Raw genomic sequence first — 23,145 nt, 5'->3', positions numbered from 1 at the left:
CGGCCCTCAGTTCCTGGGCTGGCCAGGCAGGAGCAGGTGGGCAGTCGGGGGAGCTTGGCAGCTCTTCCACCAGGGAGCGAGCACCTCATCCATCCGTTTACTTCCTGTGGTCCCATGTCCAGATCGTAGGCTGAGGGGAATCCCTGATCCCTCTCCCCCAGCCATCCCCCAGGAGCCAGAGCCAGGCCATGACGTCAGCCTGAGGAAGCCATTTATTTGATGGGGAAGGGGCTCAAGGTTTGTTGCCGCTGGACAGCAGAATGGGCAGGTGGACGTTGTGAGGTCTCGGGGGCTGCCCCTCCCCTCATTCCAACTCCCAGCAGGATCTCTTTTTGCTGCATGTCAGAGATCATCAAAATCTACACCACTGGCTGGTTTCTTACTGGAAAAGAAGAGGGGGGACATTATGGAGGTGTGGAGGGAGGGACAGGGTCCAGGGCTGGACCCTGGGCACAGGAGGGAGGGGCAGTGGGTGGGCACCTCTTGAAGCCAGGGTTGATGAGGGACTCTCCAGGACACCGCCTCCTGACGCCAGGTCCAGGAATGCCTCTCTGAGGATCCGGGTCTGGGGGAAACAGGATGGGGGAGCACCTGAATCCAGGAGGACCCCAGGTCCACACCCTCCTCTCCACATAAGAACCTATCTCTGGAGCCTGAGTCTTGTTTTGGGGGAATTGAGTCACAGAGGAATGAGCACAGCCCCAACCAGTCACAGGTGACAGTCCTTACCTGGTAAGAATTGCTGAGGCCCCACCAGCCGAGCGCTCTTCCTGGGGCTGGCAGCGGTCTCCTCTGCAGCTGGGAAAACAGCCAAGAATGGAGGCACGGGAAGGGGGCCCCCAGTGAGGCTGCGGGGTACCCACCCCCAATTCCACCTGTCAGCCGCCGCTCCAAGCTGCACACGCGCTCTGCCAAGCCCAGTGTCAGTGCCTGCAACCTGGTGGCTGCCTCTGGGCCTGGCACCTTGGAGAGGTTCAAGTCCAGTGCCAAGGGCCCCCGTGAAACGGTCAGGGATGCTCCGTCTTCCTGCAGGGTGAAAGCCACAGCTTGCTGCTCACAGGCTGCCCTGGGAATGGAGGGGTACTGAGTGCAGTGGCCAGACCCACCCACTCCCCACCCACCCTTCTTCCTGGCTCAGAGCTCACCTGAACCTGCGGGTGATGTCCTCAGCTGCATTCAGGCCAAAACGGGCTTTCTACAGGCCACAGAGGCGAGTAGTTACCATCTGTTCAAGACCCTAGAACCACTGAGGACACCCCAAACCTGCCCGACCAAGAGCTACCTGGGACCCTAAGGCAATCTTAGCACTATAGCTACAGAGCCAAGGGAAGGGTGCCCAGATCCTTCCAGGGAATGCAGACCACCCCCTACCGCCCCATAGGCGGCCCACACTGCAAGTATGGGATGCTGGGGGCTGCCAGGCACGCCCAGGGGCCCCGTTACCCACGAGGGCCGCCAGGCTCTCCGGCGTGAAGCAGGTGCTCCAAAGCTCCGCGGCGTCTGTCACACTGTGGGGGAGGGGCTGTCAGGCAGGACCGCCCGCAGAGCTGCCCGCTCCCCGCCACGGACCCCGCCACTCACTAGAGGTTGAAGTCGCCTTGGCCTTTGGCCCCAACTCCTTCCTCGCAGTAGCACACGAAGCGCGCGGGCCCGGGGCCCGGCGGCAGCGTGCAGAGAGGCGGCGACAGCAGCGGCGGCGGCACCGGCACCATGGCACCTCAGCGAGCTGAGGCGCCGGGACACCGCCCCTGCGCTGCGGGCGGCTGCCGGAACCAGGGGCGGGGCCTGCACCGGGGAGAGGACCTGGGGCGGGGCTTAGGGCCCAGAAAACAGTCGACCCGCGCCAGGAAGGCGGAGCCGGGGGGTGGAGCTGAGGGTGAGAAGTCCGGCCTGCATTGCTGAGGGCGGGGGCTATCTGCACGGTGCTTGGTCAAGGGGCGGGGCCTCGGGGCGAAGTTCAATTGTGGGGCGGACCCCATGTCTTGTGGGCGGGACTTAGTGCGTGGGCCGTGCCTACCGGAATGGCCTGTTTCCAACTTGGGCCCCGCGGGCACCGTGAGCTGCTTGCACAGAGCAGTGGGGGCTCCAGCCCTGGCGCCCTGAGAGATGCCCCTTCCAGCCTGATAACAGTGAACCGGCATCTTAGGATGACTAACCATAGAGCTGGGAGGACTGTCGGCGGAGCTGGGCCCCGTGTTAACTCTTTAGTGCTGACTTCCTGTTTACACTTTGTGGTAACTTCCGGGGAGGGATTCGTGTATATTGAAGCTGTTTAGGGAAGGCTTATTGTTGTTTTGCAAGTGGGTCCTGGGGTGTGCTCTTCCTCTCACTGCTGTGGTGGCTTTTGCTTTTTATTTTTTCCGAATAAACGCTCCTTTTGGCGGACTGTCTAAAAGGCTATTTTTCTTAAAGTTTTTTTTTTTAATTGGGGAAGGGGAACAGGACTTTACTGGGGAACAGTGCGTACTTCCAGGACTTTTTTCCAAGTCAAGTTGTTGTCCTTTCAATCTTAGTTGTGGAGGGCTCAGCTCAGCTCCAGGTCCAGTTGCCGTTGCTAGTTGCCGGGGGCACAGCCCACCATCCCTTGCGGGGGTTGAACCGGCAACCTGGTGGTTAAGAGGATGCGCTCCAACCAACTGAGCCATCCGGAAGCTCAGCGGCAGCTCAGCTCAAGGTGCCATGTTCAATCTTAGTTGCAGGGGGCACAGCCCACCATCTCTTGCGGGACTCGAGGAATTGAACTGGCAACCTTGTGGTTGAGAGCCCACTGGCCCATGTAGGAATCGAACCAGCAGCCTTCAGAGTTAGGAGCATGGAGCTCTAACCGCCTGAGCCACTGGGCCGGCCCTAAAAGGCTATTTTGTCCAATTAACATTTTTTGGGTCCACTTTGGGATCCAGAGAAGTACGAATTCTGGCGGCTTGTGAATGGTCAGCAAACCAGGTTTGGGAACTCACTGAGCTGTTTGGACTCGGTGCTTGTGCTCCTCGTCTTGGAAGCCTCCTGGATCTGAGCCAAAGGGCTTTTGCGTCTGGCACTCTCCAGGTTTTGCTTGGGAATTATTTTTAAAATTTTTTGTTTGTTGCTGTGTGTGTGTGTGTGTGTGTGTGTGTGTGTGTGCGCGCGCGCGCGCGAGTGCATTAAAGGCCTATTTGTTTATGCTGTGTGAGTATTCGTTGTGGCACGTTGGCTTGAATTCTTCAGAAAGCAAGCCGTCCTCTTAGACAAAAACTGGCCTTCGCCTAATATCCCTTTGGGGATACAGGTTATTTGTACTGAAATCGGTCAGTTGTAGCCGGTATTGGATCGTGCTGCCTCATTGAGAAAGTTAACAGAGTGCCACTGAGTTAACTGTGAACTCCCTGAGAGTTGGGTTATTTCCCGGAACTGGCTCTAGCCTTCCATCTGGTTCCCAGTGATCAGACTGTTCCAGAGACAGAGTGGGGCGAGCTGAGGATTAACGGGGTGCTTGAGTTGCGAACTGATTTTGGTGACAGAGCACCCTTCTTCTCTTAGTCCATGTAGAAACTGAATGACAACCGATAGATCTATCAGTGGATCAAGCAACTGACTTACACCTGGAGCTCAGACAGTATGTATCAGCAGATGCTTTACTGAGGTGGGCAGATGGCACCTCATCCAAGCATCAGGAGAAGGATGGGAGGGTGAGCTCACAGGTCACAGATATGGGTGGGGCTGGCTATTTGAGCTTTCCCACACTCTCCTGGCCCCTCCCCCAGGGCTTCAAGTCCAGACTGGTGTCAGGCAGAAGGAAAAGTACTGATGAGCCATCACCCAGATGGAACAATTATCAATACTTGGATGTATTTGCAGCTGGTATTATTTTTTTCTGAACTATTTACATTACAGATTGTTGTCCTAAAAGACAAAACAAAACAAACAAACAAAAAAAACCAGTCAGTTTATACCAGCAGAAATGGGAAACAACAAAGAATTGGAATTTGAGACATGCAAGCTATGGCGAAACCATGAGCAAGTCGGGAGAACAAAACAAGGGAACCTTCTTTTATAGAGGAAAGGAGGGAGTTGGGAAGGACTGTTAAGAATATTGGAGGAAACAGAGTTGGAAGTGTCTTGGTTACTCATTGGCTGGTTTGTGACAGTCTCATTAGCTGAGCTGCTCACAGGCAAGGAGAAAAATCTTCCTCCCGCCTGCTGGGGTAGTAACCTAGAAAACATCTGTTGGAGATGGAGGTGTCTCCTCCTGTTTGGGGTAATTGACCATGAGTGGCAGGGCAGGAGAGCGAGCTCCCCCTACGGGCCCTCCCACTACAATTCTGGCAGAGGTTTCCTTTATTAATTTTCATATTATGCCATTTTACCCTCAAATTCTTTAGGACATGTCTTTAAAGAACAGTGACATGGCATCAAAGTTGGCCTGGATGGGGACCTGGGCCTGGCCTGTGGACACCCCAAGCAGGGCGAGGATAGAGCTGACCAGCAGTGTCATCAGCGTTGTGGAGGACGGTCCCGGTGACTGCAGGGACTGGGGAGCAGGCCTTGATGCCCCCAAGATGCCCCGGGGAAGTTGGCCTGCCCGCCAGGACACCCACTGAGATGGGCTCCTGATGAGGTTTCCCCTGCAGCACCCTGGCCCATCCCGTGTTTCCTCCTGGGGAGGCTGCCGGATGGCTCGAAGCAGGTCCTCTGGAATGTTGGCTCCCAGCCTTCAGCTCAGGCACAACCCCCAATCCTCCTCCAGGAAGCCTTCCCAGAAGCTCAGTCCTTGGTGTCTCAGCAGGGCCTGGCTGAAGTCTGCCCAGGTGGGAACCTGGTGGGCCCAGGACAAGGGCCTGGAAATGGCCACCCCAGCAGGAAGCAAGGGGCAGGTCTGCAAGGGAGACCACACTCTGGCAGGGCTCTGTGCTCTAGGGGGCCAGCAAGAGGCCAGTGGGCTGGGGGCCGCTCACCTAGCCAGAGGGGATGTGAGATTGGTCTGACTCCAGCCCGCTCGGTCAGTCTGTCCCAGTTGGGGAAGTGGGATCCAGACACTCCAGCCACCCTCTTCTTTGTCTCTAGAAACCCTTATCTCTGCCCAATCCCAGTGTACTAATCCTGCAGCTTCAAAACCCACCAGGGTGCAAGCTCCCCTGGGCCTTGGGCCTCTCCTGGCTGGTAAGGGTCAGGCTGCAGCTGGAGGGGCTGAGGGGAGATCAGAGTTATGTGTGGAGTGGATGGGGACTGATGGCACGTCCCCTTAGCAGTCCTGACTTCTGACCCGGCCCACCCCCCACCCCACCTGAAACAAACACTAGCGAGCCCTTGCCCACCCCTCTGAGATGTCACGCAGAACAAACGGATGGTCAGGTCCCCAGGGAGCCAGCCAGAGCCAGGCCCAGGGCAGTGACGGGTGACTATAGAACAGACAGATCGCAGCCAGGCTGCTGACTTGCTTCCAGTTTATTCTCAGAGGCAGGATAAAGCTGAGGGGCAGAGGCGGTGGTGGGAAGAGCCAGGGCTGGGGTCTTGGAGCAGAAGTGAGCAGCACGGGCCATCCAGGTCCTGAGGTCTGGGGTCACCTGGCCAAGAGAGCAGGGCTGCAGCTGGAGCAGGCAGTATGGCCCTCCTTGCCGCAGGGTCTCCAGACTCCTTGGGGCTCCACGCAGCAGGGGAGTGAACGCCCCTCCCAGGGCCTCGTCACCTGACTCTCAGCAAAGGGCACCAGCCTCCTCTGACCTCCCCACACGTTCCTGTCCCATCCTCCAGCTACTCCTACCCTCCGCCACCCTCTGAACCCCAGTGGAGACCCCTTCCCCTTGGACCGGCCCCTGTCTGCCTGGGACCACCCTTGCATGGTGGAGTGCGTATGTGTTGAATGAATGATGAGAGAATGAATGAATGAATGAATGAATTGGAACTGTTGGGTGAAGCCAGGCCACAGCCTACCCACTCACCTATTTGTGCTACTCCAGGCACTTATCTGCCAAGAAAGAAGGGGGGCACGGTCATCACCCTGGGCCAGGGCCACTTTCCCTAGCAGGGCTGCCTGCATTTCCTCCACCCACAGCCCTGGAGACTTGGTCTTGGTTGACCCCCAAAACTGCTGAGTCCATCACTCCACCCCTACCCCAGCCACTGCCTCTCCAGACAGAGAGGATTCTGTCCCCACCTGTCTCAGAGTGGGCTGCCTGCCCCTGCTGAGGCCTCAGGGAGCCCCAATGTGCTGGTGTCCCGTGTGCCCACAGCACCTGTATTCCCACAGGCACCCCCACTCCATGGGTTGCATTTCTAGTGCCCACCCCCCACCAGGCTGGGGACCGACCCCTGTGTCCTGGGGACTGACTGAGGCCTGGCACACACGTTGGGTGCTTGGTGAATCTGGGGAGGGGGTTTCCAGGAGAAGAAGCATATTCCACGTCCCACCTCCCCCGCCACGGGCTGTAGATCAAGGTTACCCAGTGAGAACAGACTGCCCCCCTCTAGAGGCCACATGCTGCTCAGTGGACATGTGGCCAGGTGAACTCCACCCCGGCCTCCCCTCAGGAGATGGTCTGCCTCTAATCCGACCTGATCTCTTCCCCATCAGACTAACAGCCTGCTCACCCGTTTGGGGCAGGAAGACAATGCTGTCCTCGGTGAAGCCCTGGGCCTTGGCGAAGGTAGTGAATTTCTCCTTCACTTCGGCCCTGGAGGTCTGGGCGCGGCCTGTGGCAGGAAGGAGAAGCAGGGAAGGTCTCTGCTCCACTCCCCCTGCCACGGGTGCCCCTCTGGGTCCCCGGCTGGGGGGCACATACTGTAGAGAAAGGCCATGTGGGTGTCCTGGCCGAGGTGTCTGGAGCCCGAGGTGTACAGCAGGGCGTAGTCCTCGTAGTCTGTGTCTATCACCCACACGGCATGCGTGCTGCCCCAGCCTGGGAACCCAGACCACCCTGGTCGGTCGGTCGGTCGGGGACATGCCCCAAACCTCTGGCCAAGCTGGGTGGGAGAGGGGTGCCTCCGTGGGCTGGCTATGGGAGCGGCCCGGATGCTCTCCCTTGGGCTGGCTGCCTTCTCCATCCTTTCCCCCATTTGGGCAGGTGGCCAGCCCCCTGTTTTCTGCCTGCACAACCTCTACAAGTCCCCGTGTTCCCAAAGCAGGAGTCTTGGGGGCCGCAAACACGCAGGCCTCCCAGAGGAGGAAAGATTTCCCAAAGAGGGAGCCATCCCTGGGGGAGTAAGGAGGCCATGTGCGCGCGTGTGCGTGCGGCGGGGAGCTGCCTGTGTTCGCCTGCCTGGTCAGCAGGAAGCGGGCAGCAGAAATTTGGGTAAGTTCCATCCTGGGGCAGGGAGGGGCCCTGCAGGACATGGCTCTGAAGTGGGTCCTGAGCTGGAGAGACAGGGTCCCTGGGCCACCATCCTGAGCTGGGGCACTCCCAGGCCAGGCCTTGGACTCGCTGACCTTGGTGGAGTGGCTCTCATCCCACTCACGCACTGCTGAGGCAGGGGGCTGGCCAGCAAGTGTTGCCCAGGGCTGAACCCAGGGGTCCGGAAGGGGGTCCCCACTCACGGGGACTCCGGTAGCTGTAGTAGCCCGGGGTGCCTGCTGGCTGCAGCAGTAGAGTCCGGGTATCACACTGGTCTTTCCTGTGGGCAGGTGACCCTTGGGTCAGGATCAAGTCCTGGGTGTCCCTAGGCCACCACCGCGGGGAGGGGCACTCTCAGCCCCGGAAGCCCGCCCGGCTGTCCCACCTGAGGAAGGTATTGGTGAAGTTGAGGCCACCGTCCGCCATCGGGACCACCACCGACTTGCACACGTACAGATGCTCCTTTTTCTCCCGCAACCAACTCGAGTTGGAGGCGAAGCCCGAGATGAACCAGCGCCCCAGGAACTGCGACGAACAGTCCCCACGCGGTCTGCCAGGACCCTCGCGGGCCCACGAGGGTGGCACCCCTGCCCCTCCGCGTCCAGCCTCCAGCCCGGGCCTGCCCCCCTTTTGCCCGCCCCCTCCCAGGACAGGCCAGGGCCCAATCCCCTGCGCCCAGGTCCGCCCAGCCCTCCGGTGGAGCGGGCGGCAGAGGGCGGGGAGGGCCCGGCTGCCCTGGGCCTGCCGCTGGGCGTCTGCGACGGTGGGGGCGGGGGGCGGGGCGGGCGGACAGGACCGCCGCGTCCCCGCGCAGACCCCGAGCGTGCGCGAGCCCCCGGCTGTGTGTATGCAGGGCGTGCACCCACGCGCCCTGAGGTTTCTGTGGCCATCCGCTGCGCCATCGCCCTGCGTCATCTCCATCTGCGCGCTCGCGCACGGAGACCTGTCCTGGGACCCTGGTGTGGAACGTGTGCCTGTTTCCTCTGGATGTCATGAGCTCACAGGGGTGACTTTGTTTGGATGGCGAAGGCACGCAGATGGCCCGCGTGTCTGCATGTACCATGTGCACACTCATGGACACATGTGCTTCGGGTGGCCCTTGGAGGTCAGCCTTCTCCTTCCACTCAGCTCCCTTCTTCCCAAGGAGACATCTCAGCTCCACAGAGCACCCCCTTCCCACCTTGGGGACCTGTCAGGGGAGCATCTCACCTTGTCCTGTTGGAAGTTGGGCTGTGGGGAGACCTGGGCCTCTGCCCGAGTCTGCAGGATTCCCAGGGCCCCCAGCAGGGCCAGCCCCAACCACAGCGTGTGCAGAGCGGCCATTCTCCCCGAGCCGAGCAGGTGTCTGGGGCCTGGTGGCAGCAGTTGGGCAGAGTCAGGGAGGCGGACAGCACAGGCAGTGGCCACTGGGGACACCCCTATTTATGGGCTTGGCTTGGCCTTCAGACCGCCCACTGGAGGCTCTTGATGGGGGGGTGAGATGCATTGGCAAAGCCCAGCTGCAGCTTTACCCCCCACAGGGATGCTTATGTAAGAGGTTCTAACCAGGACAGGCTGGGCCCTGTCACTGGTGGCTGGGGGAGGGAGGGGCAAGGGGAGACTTTTCATGGCTAGTCCCTTCTTCCGTCTGAGACCGCCCCGGCGTGGGGCAGGGGGAATGTGCATCGGTGCTACCCTGCTTCTGGGGCCACTGGTCACTTCCCACCTGAGATTGCGACCCCTCTCTCACAAGCCCCATCATTGCTCCCTTCTAAGCTTGGTGACCCTGGGAGGGGGTGCCAGTCCCCACTTATACCTGGTCCTGGAAGACCCAGCTGGCCCCAGGGGCTGATGGGAGACAGGCCAGGGTACAGAGACTGGGTCTGTCGGTGAAGTGCAGCCAGAGCGCCAGGCGTGCGGGGCACAGCTTCCCCACAGCCAGCCCATGGGGCTCTGGCTGCAGGTGCCCCTTCTCAGCCTAGGGCCACTCTGGCCTTGGGCACATGCCCCTCCTTAGCTTGTGGCCCCAGCAACACTGTCTCTGCCCATAAGTCTGGCCCAGCAGCACCCTGTGGGATTCAGGCCTGTCCTGTCACCTGGGGCGCCAAGGCCAGGACTGTTCACAGCTGAGCTGTCCCCCCCAACCCCCGCAGGGGATCTGAGAGAATACCCACCCACCTGACAGAGAAGGCTGCCTCCCTCCAGAGGCCTCCCTGGATTGACAGGCTGTGGTGACGGGTGGGTCACTGGGGTGCTTCATCGATTTGGTACAGGATGAAGCAGCCCATGCAGGGTGGGCAGCTGCCACCGGGCTTGTCAACAAGGGTCTACAAGGTGGCGGCCTCACATGCCTCCTCACAGGCTAGGGAATGGGGTCCTAGGGATCCCTGGTGGCGGGGAGGGGCTGACCTCACCAGGGCTCTGAAGACCCAGAACCAGGCCGGTGACAAATGCCTGAGCAGCTCCCACCACAGCCAGACTTGAAGAAGCACGTGGGGAGGGTGGCAGTGGGTGGATGGCACGGACAGTTTCTGCAATGGCAGGCTGAGCACAGACCAGAGAGGCCAGCCATGGCCAAGGTCACTGTCCCCACTAGACCCAGGCCTCTCAGCCTCTGGCTCTAGCAGGCGTCAGCAGTGCAGGCCCAGCCTGGTGCCTACTGCCGAGGACGAGGATGGTACTCCTAGGCTCTGGCTCCCCAGGGCAGGGTGGGAGGGGGCTCTGCCCACCCCTGGCCCCCTGCGGTTCCAAGGGCAGTGGTTCATCCTCAGCCTGGTGAGCAGCACTCACAGGAAGGCTGATAGACGTTCACAATGTCTCTGGCACTTATGAGCTGAGCAGAGACCATGGCCTCTTGTGAGGGTGACAACAGCACCGCTGGGGACGGGCGTTTCTCTGAACCCAGGCCGAGGGAGCCCCTCATCTCTGCGGAGACAGCCTGCAGGGCTGGGGGACTGGTCCGTCCTTCCCTTTTCACAGGCTGTGAACCAAGTCTGGACCAGTCCCCTTCCCCTACCTAGGTGTGGCCCATGAGCCCGTTCCTGGGGACACACTGTATGAACACACCCACAAGCATGCCCGTGATCACCTACACACACCTGCACACACACACACCTATGGGGCATGCACATCCTCACACACACACACACACACACACCTGAACACATACCTACACACTTACAGACACACCTATGTACCTGCACACACACCTATGGGCCATACACACCTGCACATATACACCTCTGCACACACACACATCTGCACAAATATACTCACACCTATGTGCACACGTGGCCACTCTGTCTTTCACAGAGAACTGTGCAGGACTACCTGGGTCTGCATGGAGTCTGGGGGCCCACACGGGCTTCCTGAGGAGCCTGGGCTGGGGGCAGGGCAACACCTGGGACATGGCCCTCAGCCCCTCCCTGGCTTCTGCCACCCCAGCCCCTGGCCCCCCAGAGCAGCTGCAGGCCCCTTTCTCCCTCCGTGCACAGCCTCCTCCCCTCCCTCTCCTGGAAGCTGCATCCGTCTCATTCTCTTTTACCACCCTCCACTTTTCCTGTAAGTCTCTCCTCCATCCTCATCCAAATCAAAACCAGGTTGGTCCTCCATCTGGGAAGCTGTTGAAGGATGAAGTGGCTCCTCCCCTAGCCAGGTAAGGACGATGTGGGAGCAGGAGGGGGTGTCTCTGCTTCATGGTGCGCCTCCCCCTCCCCAGAAATAAGCAGGTCTACCAGGAGTTGGGGCTCTGACCATCTCTATCAGCAGTCCAGGGTGAGATGGAGAACGCCATGCCCAGCTCTGTCCCATGCCCCTCTGCTCGCCCATAGCTGTGAGCTCTGCACAGACTTGCCTGTCCCCAGACGGCTCTAGGAGGGTCCTCTTGGGTACCCCTGGCTCCGAAGTGGGGGCAGCTCCCTGCACTTGGAGCCACCCTGCCCACTCTGCCCTGGGGAAGGGCCAGGCCACCGGGAGGTATGCAGGGAGCTGTGGGCATGCCCTGGAGGATGCCATTAGCAAGGTGCTGTGGGACCTGGGGGCCACCAGGTACCAGCCCTCGGAGCCCCTGAGGTCTTTCTGACAGGTGAGACCAGAAGCAGGCCCCTGGATGTGGGGGTGGTGACCGGAGACAAGGCCTGTCATCCACCTCCCCCTGCAGTTGGGGTGTACTTCCAGGGGCAGCCCCATGCCTTCCTGCAGCCTCCCCCACTACCAGCCCCAGAGCAGCCTGTGCGGCTTGCCCAGCCCTCTGGATGGGGACGGAGCCAGGCCCCCTCGCTAAAGTGCACAGGTGCTTCGGGTGACATCTGCTGTCCAGGGTCTCAAGTCCTGGCAACTGATAGGGTGGAAAAAACCCAGCTTCCAGTTAATCCGCACAAACATAAGAAATAAGATAACTTCCTTCAAAACAAAACAGCTTTCTGCCAGAGCATTGATCCCTGACAGGGGCAGCCCTCAGGGAGCTTTCCGAAGACACAGAGTGTGTCACACAGCAGGGGCGTGGCGGTGCACGACTGAGCACGTGTGTGCGTGTGCACGTGTGTGTGCTGTGTGTGTGTGTGTCCGTGTGTGTCCATGTGTAGTCTGTGTGCACAAACACAGTGGAGACAATGTTTCAGTGTCCGCCATCAGCCTGGGAAACCAGCTTTCTCACCATGGAAGGGAGGTGGGCAGTCAGACACCTTCCCAGGGTCCCTGCTGGTGCCCAGACCTCTGTCCGCAAGCCAGTCCCAGTGGCCAGAGCCCACGGCTCTCCCTGTCTGAGCCCCTCCACTGGCGTCCACTCCCATTTCCAATCTGCCTGGAGGACGCCAGAGGTGGACCCCAGCATGGATGCCTGGGGGAGGCCCTGTGCACGCCCCTTGTCTTGCGGGCAGCCATGGGTTGTGGGTGACGCTGGACAGCCACTGTCCAACCTTGGGGCAGCACAGGTGGAGCTCTGGCCACCGGCACCCTGGCCTCATAAGCCTTCAGCAGGCGTGTGATGGCTCTGGGGGCTCTGAGGTACTGGGGTGGGGAAGGCCCCGCCTGCTCAGTTGATGGGGGGCCTCTTCACCCTCCCTCCAGCTCCCAAGGACCTGTCAGCTGGGGTGTGGGGAGCCTGTCCTGTCAGCCACCACACTTCTCTCCATGCTGGGGTCCCAGCCCCTCCCGCCTGCTCCCTGATCAGGTCAGAGAGCCTGCAGACATGGGTAGGTCCCGAAGGGCCCCTTCCCAGACCAAGCCCAGCCCTGGCTCCCACCTGGGCTGCGCTCCCTTCACAAGGTTCACTCCCCTTCTTCCCTGCAGAGGGGTCTCAAACACACAGAAAAGCCCTGGCAATGGGACAGATCTGCTGGCCCTCCCCAGCCCCCCAGGATGAGGGACTCCCCTCACAACACACCCTCCCCACGGTCACCCTGTCACCTCCCAACCGAGGTGGCCCCAGACAGCCTGTGCGACCCCAGGCCTGGCAGCACCGTCCTCCTTGGAGCCTGTGTCCTCCTTATGTGTGTGTGCTGGGGGGGTCCGTGGGGTGACTCTTGGGGAACTGGGAAACCAGGCCCAAATTACCCACTGTGGGGAGGGGCTTTGGGGAAAAGGTGATTCGCCAGGGGCTGAGTGGGTGTGGCCTTGGCACGGGGCAGTGGGCGGGGTGGCATAGGGCCGGGATGGGCAGGAAGGGCTGCAGCTCAGCTGTGCACCCACTCAGACCCCCACACCAGGCCCGGATCACCCCACCCCACCTGCTCCCTCCCTTCCTCCTCAGGACACAGGCAGTCAGCTCTGGAAGCCCCCAGGGGCCGGTACTGGGCCCAGCAGGCCCAGATGGTGACAGGGCTCTTGGGCCAAGATAAAGAGACTTGACCTTGCCACCACTGTGAGGAGGGCAGGTGGCCAAGGCGCAGGGCAGAGGCGGGGGCAGCCCCACAGTTCCAGCCAGCAGCCCTCCCAGGTCCCATTGCTACCCCCTCACAGGACAAGCTTCCAGGACAGATCCTGCGTTGTCTTCACACTGTCCCCTCACAGCCTGTCCCTGTGGGGTCTGAGGCAGGAGGGAGGGCCCTGGGTCCTCACTGGATGACTCCAGTCCAGCCGGTGCCCCCTCCCCCATTCAGCGTCCCCCCCCTGGCCAGAGCCTGCTGCGCCTGGGCCTGGTCACAGGGTGGGCACCTGTGTCCTGGCCTCTCCTGGCCCCACTTGTGTCTGATGGCCTGGCAGTCATGGACCCCCGAGGCAGCCCCTGGTCTGTAAGCCCACTGCTCAGAATGGAGGCACGCACAGCGGGTCCCCATCCTCACGCAGCCCATCTCCAGCTCCCAGCCATGGGCTGCTTCCTGAAGACCGGTCACCCTGACGAGGGCAGCACCCCAGAGGACGGGCTCTGTCTCATGGGACACAGCATGTTTTCAACCTGTAACTGCGTGTGTGTGGGAGTGAGGTGCTGTCTCCCCCAGAGCCAGTCCTGGGGAGTTAGGAACCGAGGGGTGAGGCGGGAGGGGTGGCTCTCTCACCAAGTACCCAGGGACCACCTCCTGTCCCCAGGGGACACAATACCTGAACCAGAACATGTGACTTCCACCTGGCTTCCACTGGCAATTTCGGGCACTGTGCCACTGACCTGACAAGCGGAAAAAGGGACTGTCCCTCTGGCTGGAGTGAGTGACCCGGTCAGCAAGGGTCAGGGCTCTGTGAGGAAGAAGGCCATGTGGGAGCAGGGACCCCCAGGGCCACTCGCACATCTGTGCCTGCAGTAGAGCCTGGGAAAGGACAGCCACTAAACTGGAGTTCTACTGAAGATGCAGCCCCTGGGGACCGAGATGTGGGCTTCACCATCAGATGGTGGGGAACGTGGGATGGGACCAGGGAAGGGACACCTGGATGTCACCACCCCGGCACGACCAGTCCAGGGACGAGGACTGGCAGCCTTCCCTTGGCTGGGCTGTCACTGGCACAGGCCAGCCATTCCCTGCTCTTTTCCCTGTCCCTGTCGTGGTTGGGGGCCACGGATGGGTGACGCTTGGGATCATGCATCCTCATTTTAGGGAGAGGGCAACAGCTTCTTCTGTTCGAGGGACCACTGTGTCTCCTTCTTGTCTGGAAGTTCCGTTGTGCCTGGGAAGGAGCAGAAGGGAGCAGAGCAGCCAAGAGGGGGGGTGTCTTCACCTGTGTGGGGTCCCCCTCACCCCTTGCCTGCCCACAGCCTTCCTTCTCCCCTGGGTCCCTGTGCTCATCCCACACAGGGTCGTGTGTGACTGCCACTGAGTCTGGGGGCGGGGATGCGGGGAGGGGGGGCTTCCTGTCCCACTAGGTCAGTGACACCTCAGCCGGCGCCATCCTCGCATCCCCCCACCCCAGAAAACTCCTCTGCCCTCTGACTTTCCCTTCCCTTGTGTGTATGTGTATATGTGTGTGTTACATATCTGTGTGTGTGCATCCATGCACATGCATGGATGTGTATAGGTGTGTGTGTTACATATGTTTGTGTGTCTGTATATATGTATGTGTGCATATGTGTGTATGTATTGTTTGTGCATATATAAGCGTATGCATGTGTGTATATGTGTGTGTGCACACGTACTTGACTCCTTTCTGACCATGGTCAACATTACAGTTTACAGTTTTAACTTCACAGTCAGACTGACGTTCTCCCTCCTCCAGGCGGTGCCCTCGTCCTCTTCTCCACGCACCCCACACGTGTAACTGCTGCCGTCTGCGGGGCCCAGGTCGCTTTCACACTTGCCCCAAGGCTCCTCACTCCCCAGGGAACTCAGGCCTCGCAGTGGGGACTGCCTGGTCCCTGCCGCACCCCTCATGGTTCTTTGGGGTTCATCTCACCATGCCATGCGCGAGGGGGACAGGCTGGGGAGCCCTTGGCCACACTGCCATGTGCACAGCAGGAGGGAGAGAGTCTGTCTCTTCCACCCCAAACCCACTCCCAGCTGGAGGCTGTGCTGTCGCAGGAAGTGTGGGTGGAGAGGTGGATGCAGCTGTCCATTGACCTCAGAGGACCGGGGGTGGGGTGGCCTTGAGCCTGTGTAACACAAAAGGCTACATACTGTGCGATTCAAAGTCAGGCCAGACAGCTCTGCACTGATGGGAATTAGGTCACAGCTGTAGGGGCAGCAGCAGGCGCTGACTGCCAATGGGGACCAGCAAGCTTTCTGGGGCGATGGGTATTCTGCATCTGATTTGGGCAGTGTTTACACAGGTGTCCACATTTGTCAGACTCACCAAAGTGTACGATTGAACAGCGTCCACTTCAGTGTTTGTCAAATATACAACAGACTTCGTATTTTAGAATTGGGAACTACATAAGGATTTTTTTCAGCAAAATAAAACCCAAAGGAATTCATCACCAATTTAAAAATATACTAAAGGGTGTTCTTCAGTCAGAGGGACAGCGTTGATGGGGAGCCATCCAGTGGGGAGGGATGGGGCACAAAGAAAACTCAAGACACCAGGCAAACCCTGGTGACCCGGGCCTGGTCAGCCCTTCTGTCTGGTGGGGAGTAAAGTCCACTCAGAGGTAACATATGAGGATATGACAGAAACAGGCCGCACAGAGAGTAGAAATGGAACCAAAGTGCTGCAGCATTGTGTTGCCCAGAGGACCGTAGATATGCTAATTTATAGTCAACATTAATAACTCAAGGATGAACTGATAACCTCCCGTTAACTGTGAAAAGAACAGTAAAAAAATTAACAAAACAGGATCTGAAGAGACCTGTGCACCCCACGTCCACAGCAGCCCGGGGGTGGGGTGGGAGCACCCCCAGTGTCCACTGACAGAGGACAGGGTACACCAAACGGGGTCCCTCCACACAGTGGAATGTCACAGCCCTGAAAGGAGGGAGGTCCTGACACCCGCTACCACGTGGATGGACCCTGAGGACACTGTGCTCAGTGAAACGAGCCAGTCCCAGGACAAACCCTGCAGGACCCCCTCACAGGAGGTCCCCAGAGGAGTCAGATTCAGAGACAGGAAGTAGATGGGGGGCCGGGGCTGGGGAAGGGGAGGGGAGTGAGTGTTCAATAGGGACAGAGTGTCAGTTTGGGGAGACGATGCAGGTGGTGGCCACATGACAGGGTGACTGCGCTTAATGCCACTGAGATGGCACTGAAACGTGGTTGAGATGGTTTAAAAAACAAAGTAAATTAACAAGCTAATAAAGAGGAAATGATGTAATCAAGAAATTACTTAATCCTAAAGGTGGCAAGAAAGGAGTGGGGACAGCAGGTGGGACAAAAGCAGCTGTCAGACCAGGCGACCCACACCCGCTGGGGCAGAGGTCACGACTGCCTGCCAGGTGGGTGGACTGGACTTTCCCGAGATGCCACCACACTACTTCCCATCCCAAGTGCCCTTCTTGCCATGTGACTGACACTTCCCATCCAGGGCGGGTCTGTGTACACCCGCCTGGAATTTGGGTGCTGGTGACACCACAAGACTTCTGACAGTGGATCCTAAAAGGAAAAGAGTGCCCTCTGCTGCTTTTGGGGCCCAGACCAAGCCGGGAGAAAAATCAGCCATGGCCAGAGCCATCATGGGGGTTCACATTTCTGTTTATTTCATGCTGAGATGAGGAGGGCAGCGCAGACAGTGAGGCAGGGCCTGGTTGGGGGGATACTTCATCCTTCAACAGGTACCCAGATGGGGTAACCAATCTGATGGGAGAGACAGAGCCAGGATGGAGGGGACACACAGGGGCAGGCATGGGATGGTAAGGGAGAGAGACAGACGCTTTCAGGAGAGGGAGGGGAGGAGGGCTGAAGGGAGGGATAAAAGGGGCCTGCAGCTGCTGCAGGGAAGAGGCTGGGGTGGGAGGCCAGGAGCAGAGGGATATGCCCCCAGGGCGCTGCTCTGCCCCCACCCCGGGGGCCTCAGACTCAATGCAGACGCAGGTGGCTAGATGCAGTGGGCATGCTGGTGAGTACAGAGTGCATAGTATGTGTGCACATGTGTGCGTACACAGGTGTGCAAGTATGCACATGTAGAGGGCCAGAGGCAGGAGATACAGGGGGATGGGGGCCTCTCCTGGAGAGGGAGGTAGCCCAGGGCAGGGGCACCCAGGCGGGGACAGAGACCAAGGAGCCACAAGCTTCTCCCCTAGTTTTGGCTCAGGCTGAACCTCCTGTGGCTTCCAGGACCCCACAGTGGGCCCCAAGTGTAAGCCACGCTCACCACATAAGCCAGGCTCCCATAGGGCTTTGGAGCCCCGGAGGCAGATGCCCCATCACTGTAGTGCCACCCCACCCCGCCCTCGAGCTGTTCCCTACCTGTCAGGTCTGGGAAGACCACACTGTCCTCTGACAGGCCATGAGCTCTGACCAGGCAGAAAAACCTGCCCAGCACCTGGGTCTCAATCGCCCACATTCTGCCTGGGGCCCAAGAACACGGTGTTGCCCTTAGCAACTGGGGTGGGCTGTGAGTGGTGGGCGTCCCCTGCCCAGTGTGGCCCCAGGCCCAGGAGTACCACCGGCCTCCCTCGTCCCTCCGCCCCAGCCACCCGCTACCCAGAGCGCGAGAGGCTCACACAGCAGGTAGACCCTGACGATAAGCCGGCTGCCTGACTGCTTTCTGGAGAACATCAGGGCGAATGTGGTGTAGTTGGTGTCATGTACCTGCACCTCCTCCAGGCTGGCCGGGGACACTGAGGGGACGGCCCCAGGTCAGGGCCCTCCCACCAGCGCCCCCCATGTCATCCTTCCCACCTCCCACTGTCTCACACCTACTGTTGCTCACGGAGAATTTCCCAGGGTTGGCCTGGGGAATCAGCACATAAGACCAGGTGATGCAGCGCTGGCCCCTGTGGGAGGGGGAGAGGCAGAGGAGGAAGGTTCTGGAACCTGGCCAGCCTGCTGGCCTCCTTGGCTCCAAGGTGGACCCCTGAGGAGAATTCAGCCGTTGGTTTGGGAGCAGGGCCCCACAGAATGAAGGCTTGGCTGCGCTCCAGGGAGGGCTGTGTCCACCCTGTGCCCCTTCAGGCCACCGTGTCCCTCGGGAGCCCTTTGTAGTTTCTGCTCAGCCTGGAACAGGGCCAAAATGCACGTGGCTGCGTGGTGACATGAACAAGGCCCCTTCCAAGCTGCAAAGCCCCCTCTTGGGGGTCTCACGGCCCCTGGCCTACAGCCTGGCGGAGCGGGGTCTCACGGGGAAAGGTGGGAGGGGGTGCGGGCGGCAGGCCTGTGCTGGGTCTGGGGTCCTCACTGACTGTCCAGCAGTGCAGGGGCTCTGAAGGGACCCACTGGCTTTGAGAAGCATTACATGCAGTCCGGCCTGCCAGAGGGGAGGGCTGAGGCTGCCCACAGGGCTTCGTGGGCAGGGGGCATTCACACTGGATGCCCTGCCCCCCCAATCAACCTCCAGCCAGAGCCGAGCTGGACAAGTCAGATAACCCCGGAGTCAAAGCCTCCCCAGTGGGGGTTCTGGTGTGACCAAGCTGTGCCGGTGACTCCAAGGGCCAGCGAGGACCGTGCTCACTGCTGGGCTGGGGCAGGGGGCTGGGTGTAGCTCCTCAGAGGTGGGCCTGTGTCCCACCCTTGGCTTCTGGGAGCCTCCGGGGCCACACAACAAACCCGACTTGCTTAAGCTTCCTACTTTGTGTTACTTGAAACCAAGTAACCAGAGGTCTCAGGCCCTCTCTTCCCTCACAGCTGGCAGGTGGACAAGGAGGGTCACCAGGCCTGTTGAGGAGATAGGGGGGCGGCAGGGTAAAGCTGCCCGAATGTGTCCCCGAATGGGGCCTGTCCATCGAAGTCCCCACGTCTCCCCAGCCAGGGGGAGGCCACTTCATCCAGGCAGGCCGACCAGAGCATGTCACCCCGGACACAGCGATTGGTCCAGGACGAGCACAGCGCTCAGCAGCCACTGCCTGGCTGCCAAGAATGCTCCTTTTTCTGGGATTGGGATGCTGAGAAGTTTGCCAGCTCAGGCTTATCCTGTGAGGCGAGAACCTTCCTAAACAGACGTCTCAGGCATGCAGAGCTAAGTGAGGGCAAGGGAGGGGTGATGAGGCCACGGTCACAACGTCTGGTCTCCTGGATCCACCTGAACCTGAAACCCACAAGCCCTCGGGCTCTTCTGCGTCTGTTCCAGGAACTGCCTCCCCTCTTTGTGTATGCCCCAGAGCTGGCTCAGGTCACTGGCGGCCTGTTAGACTAGGCATGAGGTGGGCCTCGGGACCCATGGTGGACCCAGGCCACCAAGCCATTGGCTCCCCAGGTACAGGCCCGGGGTCCGCACTCACCGCATCATGGCATAGGACGCTCTGAGGCGGCGGTTTCCAGTTTGCTCAAACGTTGCAATGAAAGAGTTCAGAAATGACCTGTCTGCCCGTCCATATGTGCTGCCCGCCAGGCCAACGACGAACCACTCCCCCTGGAACTGCAGGGGAGGGGGATGGGCAGAGCCCCGATGGCCACAAGACCCCTCACCAGGTTCCCAGGCTGGGCCTGCACCAGTGGTGCTGGCCGGAGCCAGGGGCTGCCCTGGGTCTGGCAGGACGGGGTGACCCTGGCCAGCAGCTGGCCTCTCTGAGCCTTAGCCTCCCTGTCTGTGCAGAGGGACTGCGGTGTCCTCCCCTCACAGGGATTCACAGGGGTTACAGGATGGAATGCTGACCTAGCAAGGGTCCTTTTCTGTTGGAGGTCAGGGGTTTCCATGGCAGGAGGGTGGCTGAGAGCAGGGCTGGGCCCCCTGGTCAGTGCAGGGCTGGTGGTACTGGACTCCGGGGCCGTGCCTACAGCTGGCTGCCTCCCCCTCCCTTCCAGCCCCAGACCTGGTCCTCTTGGAAACTCTGCAAGACTGGGGTGATGGCTGGAGGGGGCTTCAGGGTCTGGCCCTTCCCAGCTTCCAACAGGGTGAGCAGCACCCCCAGGGCACACAGGGGCCCCATCCCTGCGGCACCAAGGGACGAAGTGGCCTGTGATGCTGCTGACTCACCTCTTTATGGGCCCGTCCTCCCCCCTCACTGACGCCCCTCCCTGGGGTGTGCCCGCTCCACCATCCTCCTGGCAGGAGGAGAGGTGGGCGCACAGGCTTGGAGGCCCTCCACCATCCTGTCCACCAAACATGGGGGGCACCTGGGCAGGAAATGGAGAGGCAGGGGTGGCAGCTGGGTCTCTGGACTCCTGAGACCCCCGCTCTGCACCCCCTCGACCCCCGCTCTGAGCGCCCCGGGTGGAGGACAGAATGCCCTAGGCTGGGGGCAGGGCCCCTCTTAGTGTCAGGGGTCAGGGCCACAGTGTTCCTGCTGCTCACACCCACACTGGCCCACATGTCTCCAAACTCAAAGTGTGGGACAGGACAGGGCCAGGGGCCTGCAGTCCTGAGGGTGCGGGCGAGTTGAGGGGGAGGCCATCCACAGGGACCCTCAGCCAGAGGGAGAGCAGGGGTGGGGAGGCCAGGCCTAGCTGGGGTGGGGTGCCTATGCACTGCTCCTGGGGGCGGGAGTCCAGCTGGGGACAGTGCAGGTGGGCTCTGGACTTGCAGCCCTCTCCCTGTCCCGCCACCCCTGCAGGAAGCGACCAGGAAGACAGTGCCCTCTGTGCCCACGGGGAGCCAGGTGTGTGGGTGCTGGACTCCATTACAGTGGGAAAGATGTGGCCCTGACCTGTGAGCTCCCTGTCCTGGGCCGCCTCCCCCCCAGGTTCCCTTCCTGGGCCGCCTCCTCCCATCCCCTGCCCTCGGCCTTGGGCAGGAGCCCCAGCCAGGCCACTGGGCTGTCCCAGTCCTCACTCTCCCCACTGGGACCTTCGCCCTTCTGGGAAGCATTCCCATTGCCAGCAGGACTGTGGCCAAGGCCTGTCCCAGTCACCTGCAGGCCCCAGAGCAGAGCAGGGGGCTCGGGCGTCCAGAGGACGGAGCCCACTGTGCAGTGACCCCGTTCATGGTTTTGCTGTGCCCACTGCTCAGGAGACTGGCCCACAATGAGAAGTTGCAAATAACCTGACTGCTTTTCCCTGAACCTTCCATAGGAACCATCACAGTAGAAGCCTGGGAAGCAGCCCCACCCCCCAGGCCTGCCCTCCGCCCCACAGCCAGCACCAGCCCTCACCTGCCACCTCTGCTCACTCAGCCCTGCCAGGTGACGCCCCTTCCCCGTGCTGCCTTACCCACAGGGCACCCTGGAGAGGTCTGTGGGGGCAGCAGTCAGTAGCGTGTCAGAATGGGGCAGTGGGCCCCTGCACAAGGACCCCGACCGGCCAGGGTCCTGCCGCAAGCCTGCCTCCCGGGCCAGCACAGCAAGGCACAGAGTGGCTGTGACAGCGGAGGCCAGGCAAGACCCCAGGCTGCACAGTGCCCAGCCCAGTACTGATTAGTGAGCAAGTAACACATTCACATAAAACATGATTCACCTGGAACTACAGTTGTTCCACTTGTTATGTGAACATTTGATTAGAGCTCTTTACACATTTCTGTGAAAATAGAATGCATCGCAATTATAGCTCTCGGACACCCAGGCCGAGTGTAAGGGGCCAACCGGCCACCTGGCTCATGCCTGGTCCTGGGGACCTACTGTCCAGACGGAGGAAAGTGGGGGCAGCTGGGTGGCGTCAGCTTTGTGGTCACTCAGGAGGGTCTCTGGCGCTGCCCCTCGGCCACTCAGCCCTCCTGGAACATCCTTCTCTTCCCAGACGCCCTAGAGGGGGGATCTGCTGAACCCCCACACCCCAGAGCAGAGGCCCTTACTTTGTGGGGGACACAGGGCCAGGGGTGCAGGGGCTCCGGGGAGCTGCCACTCTGAGCCACGGCCCGTGGGATGCAGGCATCCTATGACCTCCAGCCGTGTCTGTGGGTCACTGGGACAGGGTCCTGTGGGAAGTACTAGCTTTCTTCGCCCTTCTCCCTCCAGCCCCACCTATCTGCCCTCCTGAGAGTCCAGTCTGGGGGTCGGGCACAGTCCCCACCACTGAGGACATGGAGCCCCTCCAGGGCTGCTGCTGGCCCTCCCAGCAAACGTCCACTGCAGTGCTCCTGGTCTGGACTGGGCCAGCGAGTGAGGTGTGCAGAGAGGGACCAGGGCCCCAACCCGCTGCCCAGCCGCCAGGCAGTAGTCTCGTTTGCTCTGTGGCACAGCTCACCTGGGTGGCCTGGTCCTACCCGAAGCCCAGGGAGGGGGCTGCTGGAGGGGAGGAAGTGGGGTGGGGGTGTCCACTTCAGCACCACTGGTGGCAATTGGAGGCCATCCCTGGACTTTGAGCTCCCAGGGGCAGGGACCGCGCCCCTCCGGGGTGCCCATGGCTGGCACACAGCGGGCACTTCAGAAAGGTCCATCAGGATGACGCCAAGGGTTCCAGACAGGACAGAGTAGCTCTGGGGCTGGTTCCAGGGCCAGCCTTGGCCAAGATCATGCCCAGTTCCTGACCCTCCAGCCCCAGCCCAGCCCCAGACTGGGGGCTGCTGCCTGCCCTCAGACCCTCCCCCAAGACCTCCTGAAGGGAGGCGGGAGGAGGAGGGCTGTGCATGCAGGGATCCAGGCTGGGCAGTGTGTGCGGGCCCCAGCGTGGGGGTGGCGGTGGGGGTGCTGTCTCACTGACAGCCACGTGGCCGTGGCGCTCACCCAGCGGGGCTGGGGTAGGGGGCTGACAGGGGAGTGATGGGAGAGAGGTGGCCTCCTGTGGGGGTCCCTCTGAGAGCAGAGCATCCCCAGACCCATCAGGGCCTGGGTGGGCATGTGTGGGGGCACGGCACCCCCTAATTTACCACAGCTGTTGAAAGGCTGATGCCCTCGCTATCTGACAAGCGGGCTGAGTGTTCTCATCAGCTGAGGGTACACTTTCCTTCTCCAGCTCCTGGGCAGCTGTCCCCTGCCCCGTGGGCCCCCTGGGCACACGCTGACCTGGAGGGCGGGAGGGGATAGCTGGTCCTAGAGTGACC

General features: G+C 60.8%; 2 protein-coding genes across 6 annotated transcripts; both read right to left on the bottom strand.

Annotated features, from left to right (window-relative positions):
• Positions 1–194: 194 nt before the first annotated feature.
• On the bottom strand, positions 195–1,829 carry PAXX (PAXX non-homologous end joining factor). Of its 4 annotated transcripts, none has more exons than XM_074331405.1 (7): positions 1,582–1,825; positions 1,448–1,508; positions 1,146–1,195; positions 876–1,066; positions 730–792; positions 481–565; positions 195–382 (listed from the first exon to the last, which is right to left on the bottom strand). In XM_074331405.1, the coding sequence occupies exons 1-7, from the start codon at positions 1,710–1,712 to the stop codon at positions 343–345; spliced, it is 621 nt and encodes a 206-aa protein (XP_074187506.1). In that variant the 5' UTR covers positions 1,713–1,825; the 3' UTR covers positions 195–342. The 4 variants fall into 4 exon arrangements, with proteins under 4 accessions (XP_074187506.1, XP_019612394.2, XP_019612390.2 ...); XM_019756835.2 differs by having other exon boundaries at positions 730–798; positions 1,582–1,821; XM_019756831.2 differs by having other exon boundaries at positions 730–1,066.
• Positions 1,830–5,403: 3,574 nt separating this feature from the next.
• On the bottom strand, positions 5,404–8,714 carry PTGDS (prostaglandin D2 synthase). 2 transcript variants are annotated; one of them, XM_074331406.1, is made up of 7 exons: positions 8,514–8,714; positions 7,690–7,829; positions 7,508–7,584; positions 6,756–6,936; positions 6,565–6,666; positions 5,916–5,941; positions 5,404–5,540 (listed from the first exon to the last, which is right to left on the bottom strand). In XM_074331406.1, exons 1-6 carry the CDS (start codon positions 8,625–8,627, stop codon positions 5,938–5,940), a joined length of 618 nt encoding a protein of 205 aa, XP_074187507.1. In that variant the 5' UTR covers positions 8,628–8,714; the 3' UTR covers positions 5,404–5,540; positions 5,916–5,937. The 2 variants fall into 2 exon arrangements, with proteins under 2 accessions (XP_074187507.1, XP_019612418.2); XM_019756859.2 differs by having other exon boundaries at positions 6,756–6,872; positions 8,514–8,712.
• Positions 8,715–23,145: the final 14,431 nt, after the last annotated feature.

This window comes from Rhinolophus sinicus, linkage group LG04, assembly GCF_036562045.2.
Source record: "Rhinolophus sinicus isolate RSC01 linkage group LG04, ASM3656204v1, whole genome shotgun sequence".
Lineage (NCBI taxonomy): Eukaryota > Metazoa > Chordata > Mammalia > Chiroptera > Rhinolophidae > Rhinolophus > Rhinolophus sinicus.
This window is presented reverse-complemented; position numbering and strand designations above follow the sequence as displayed.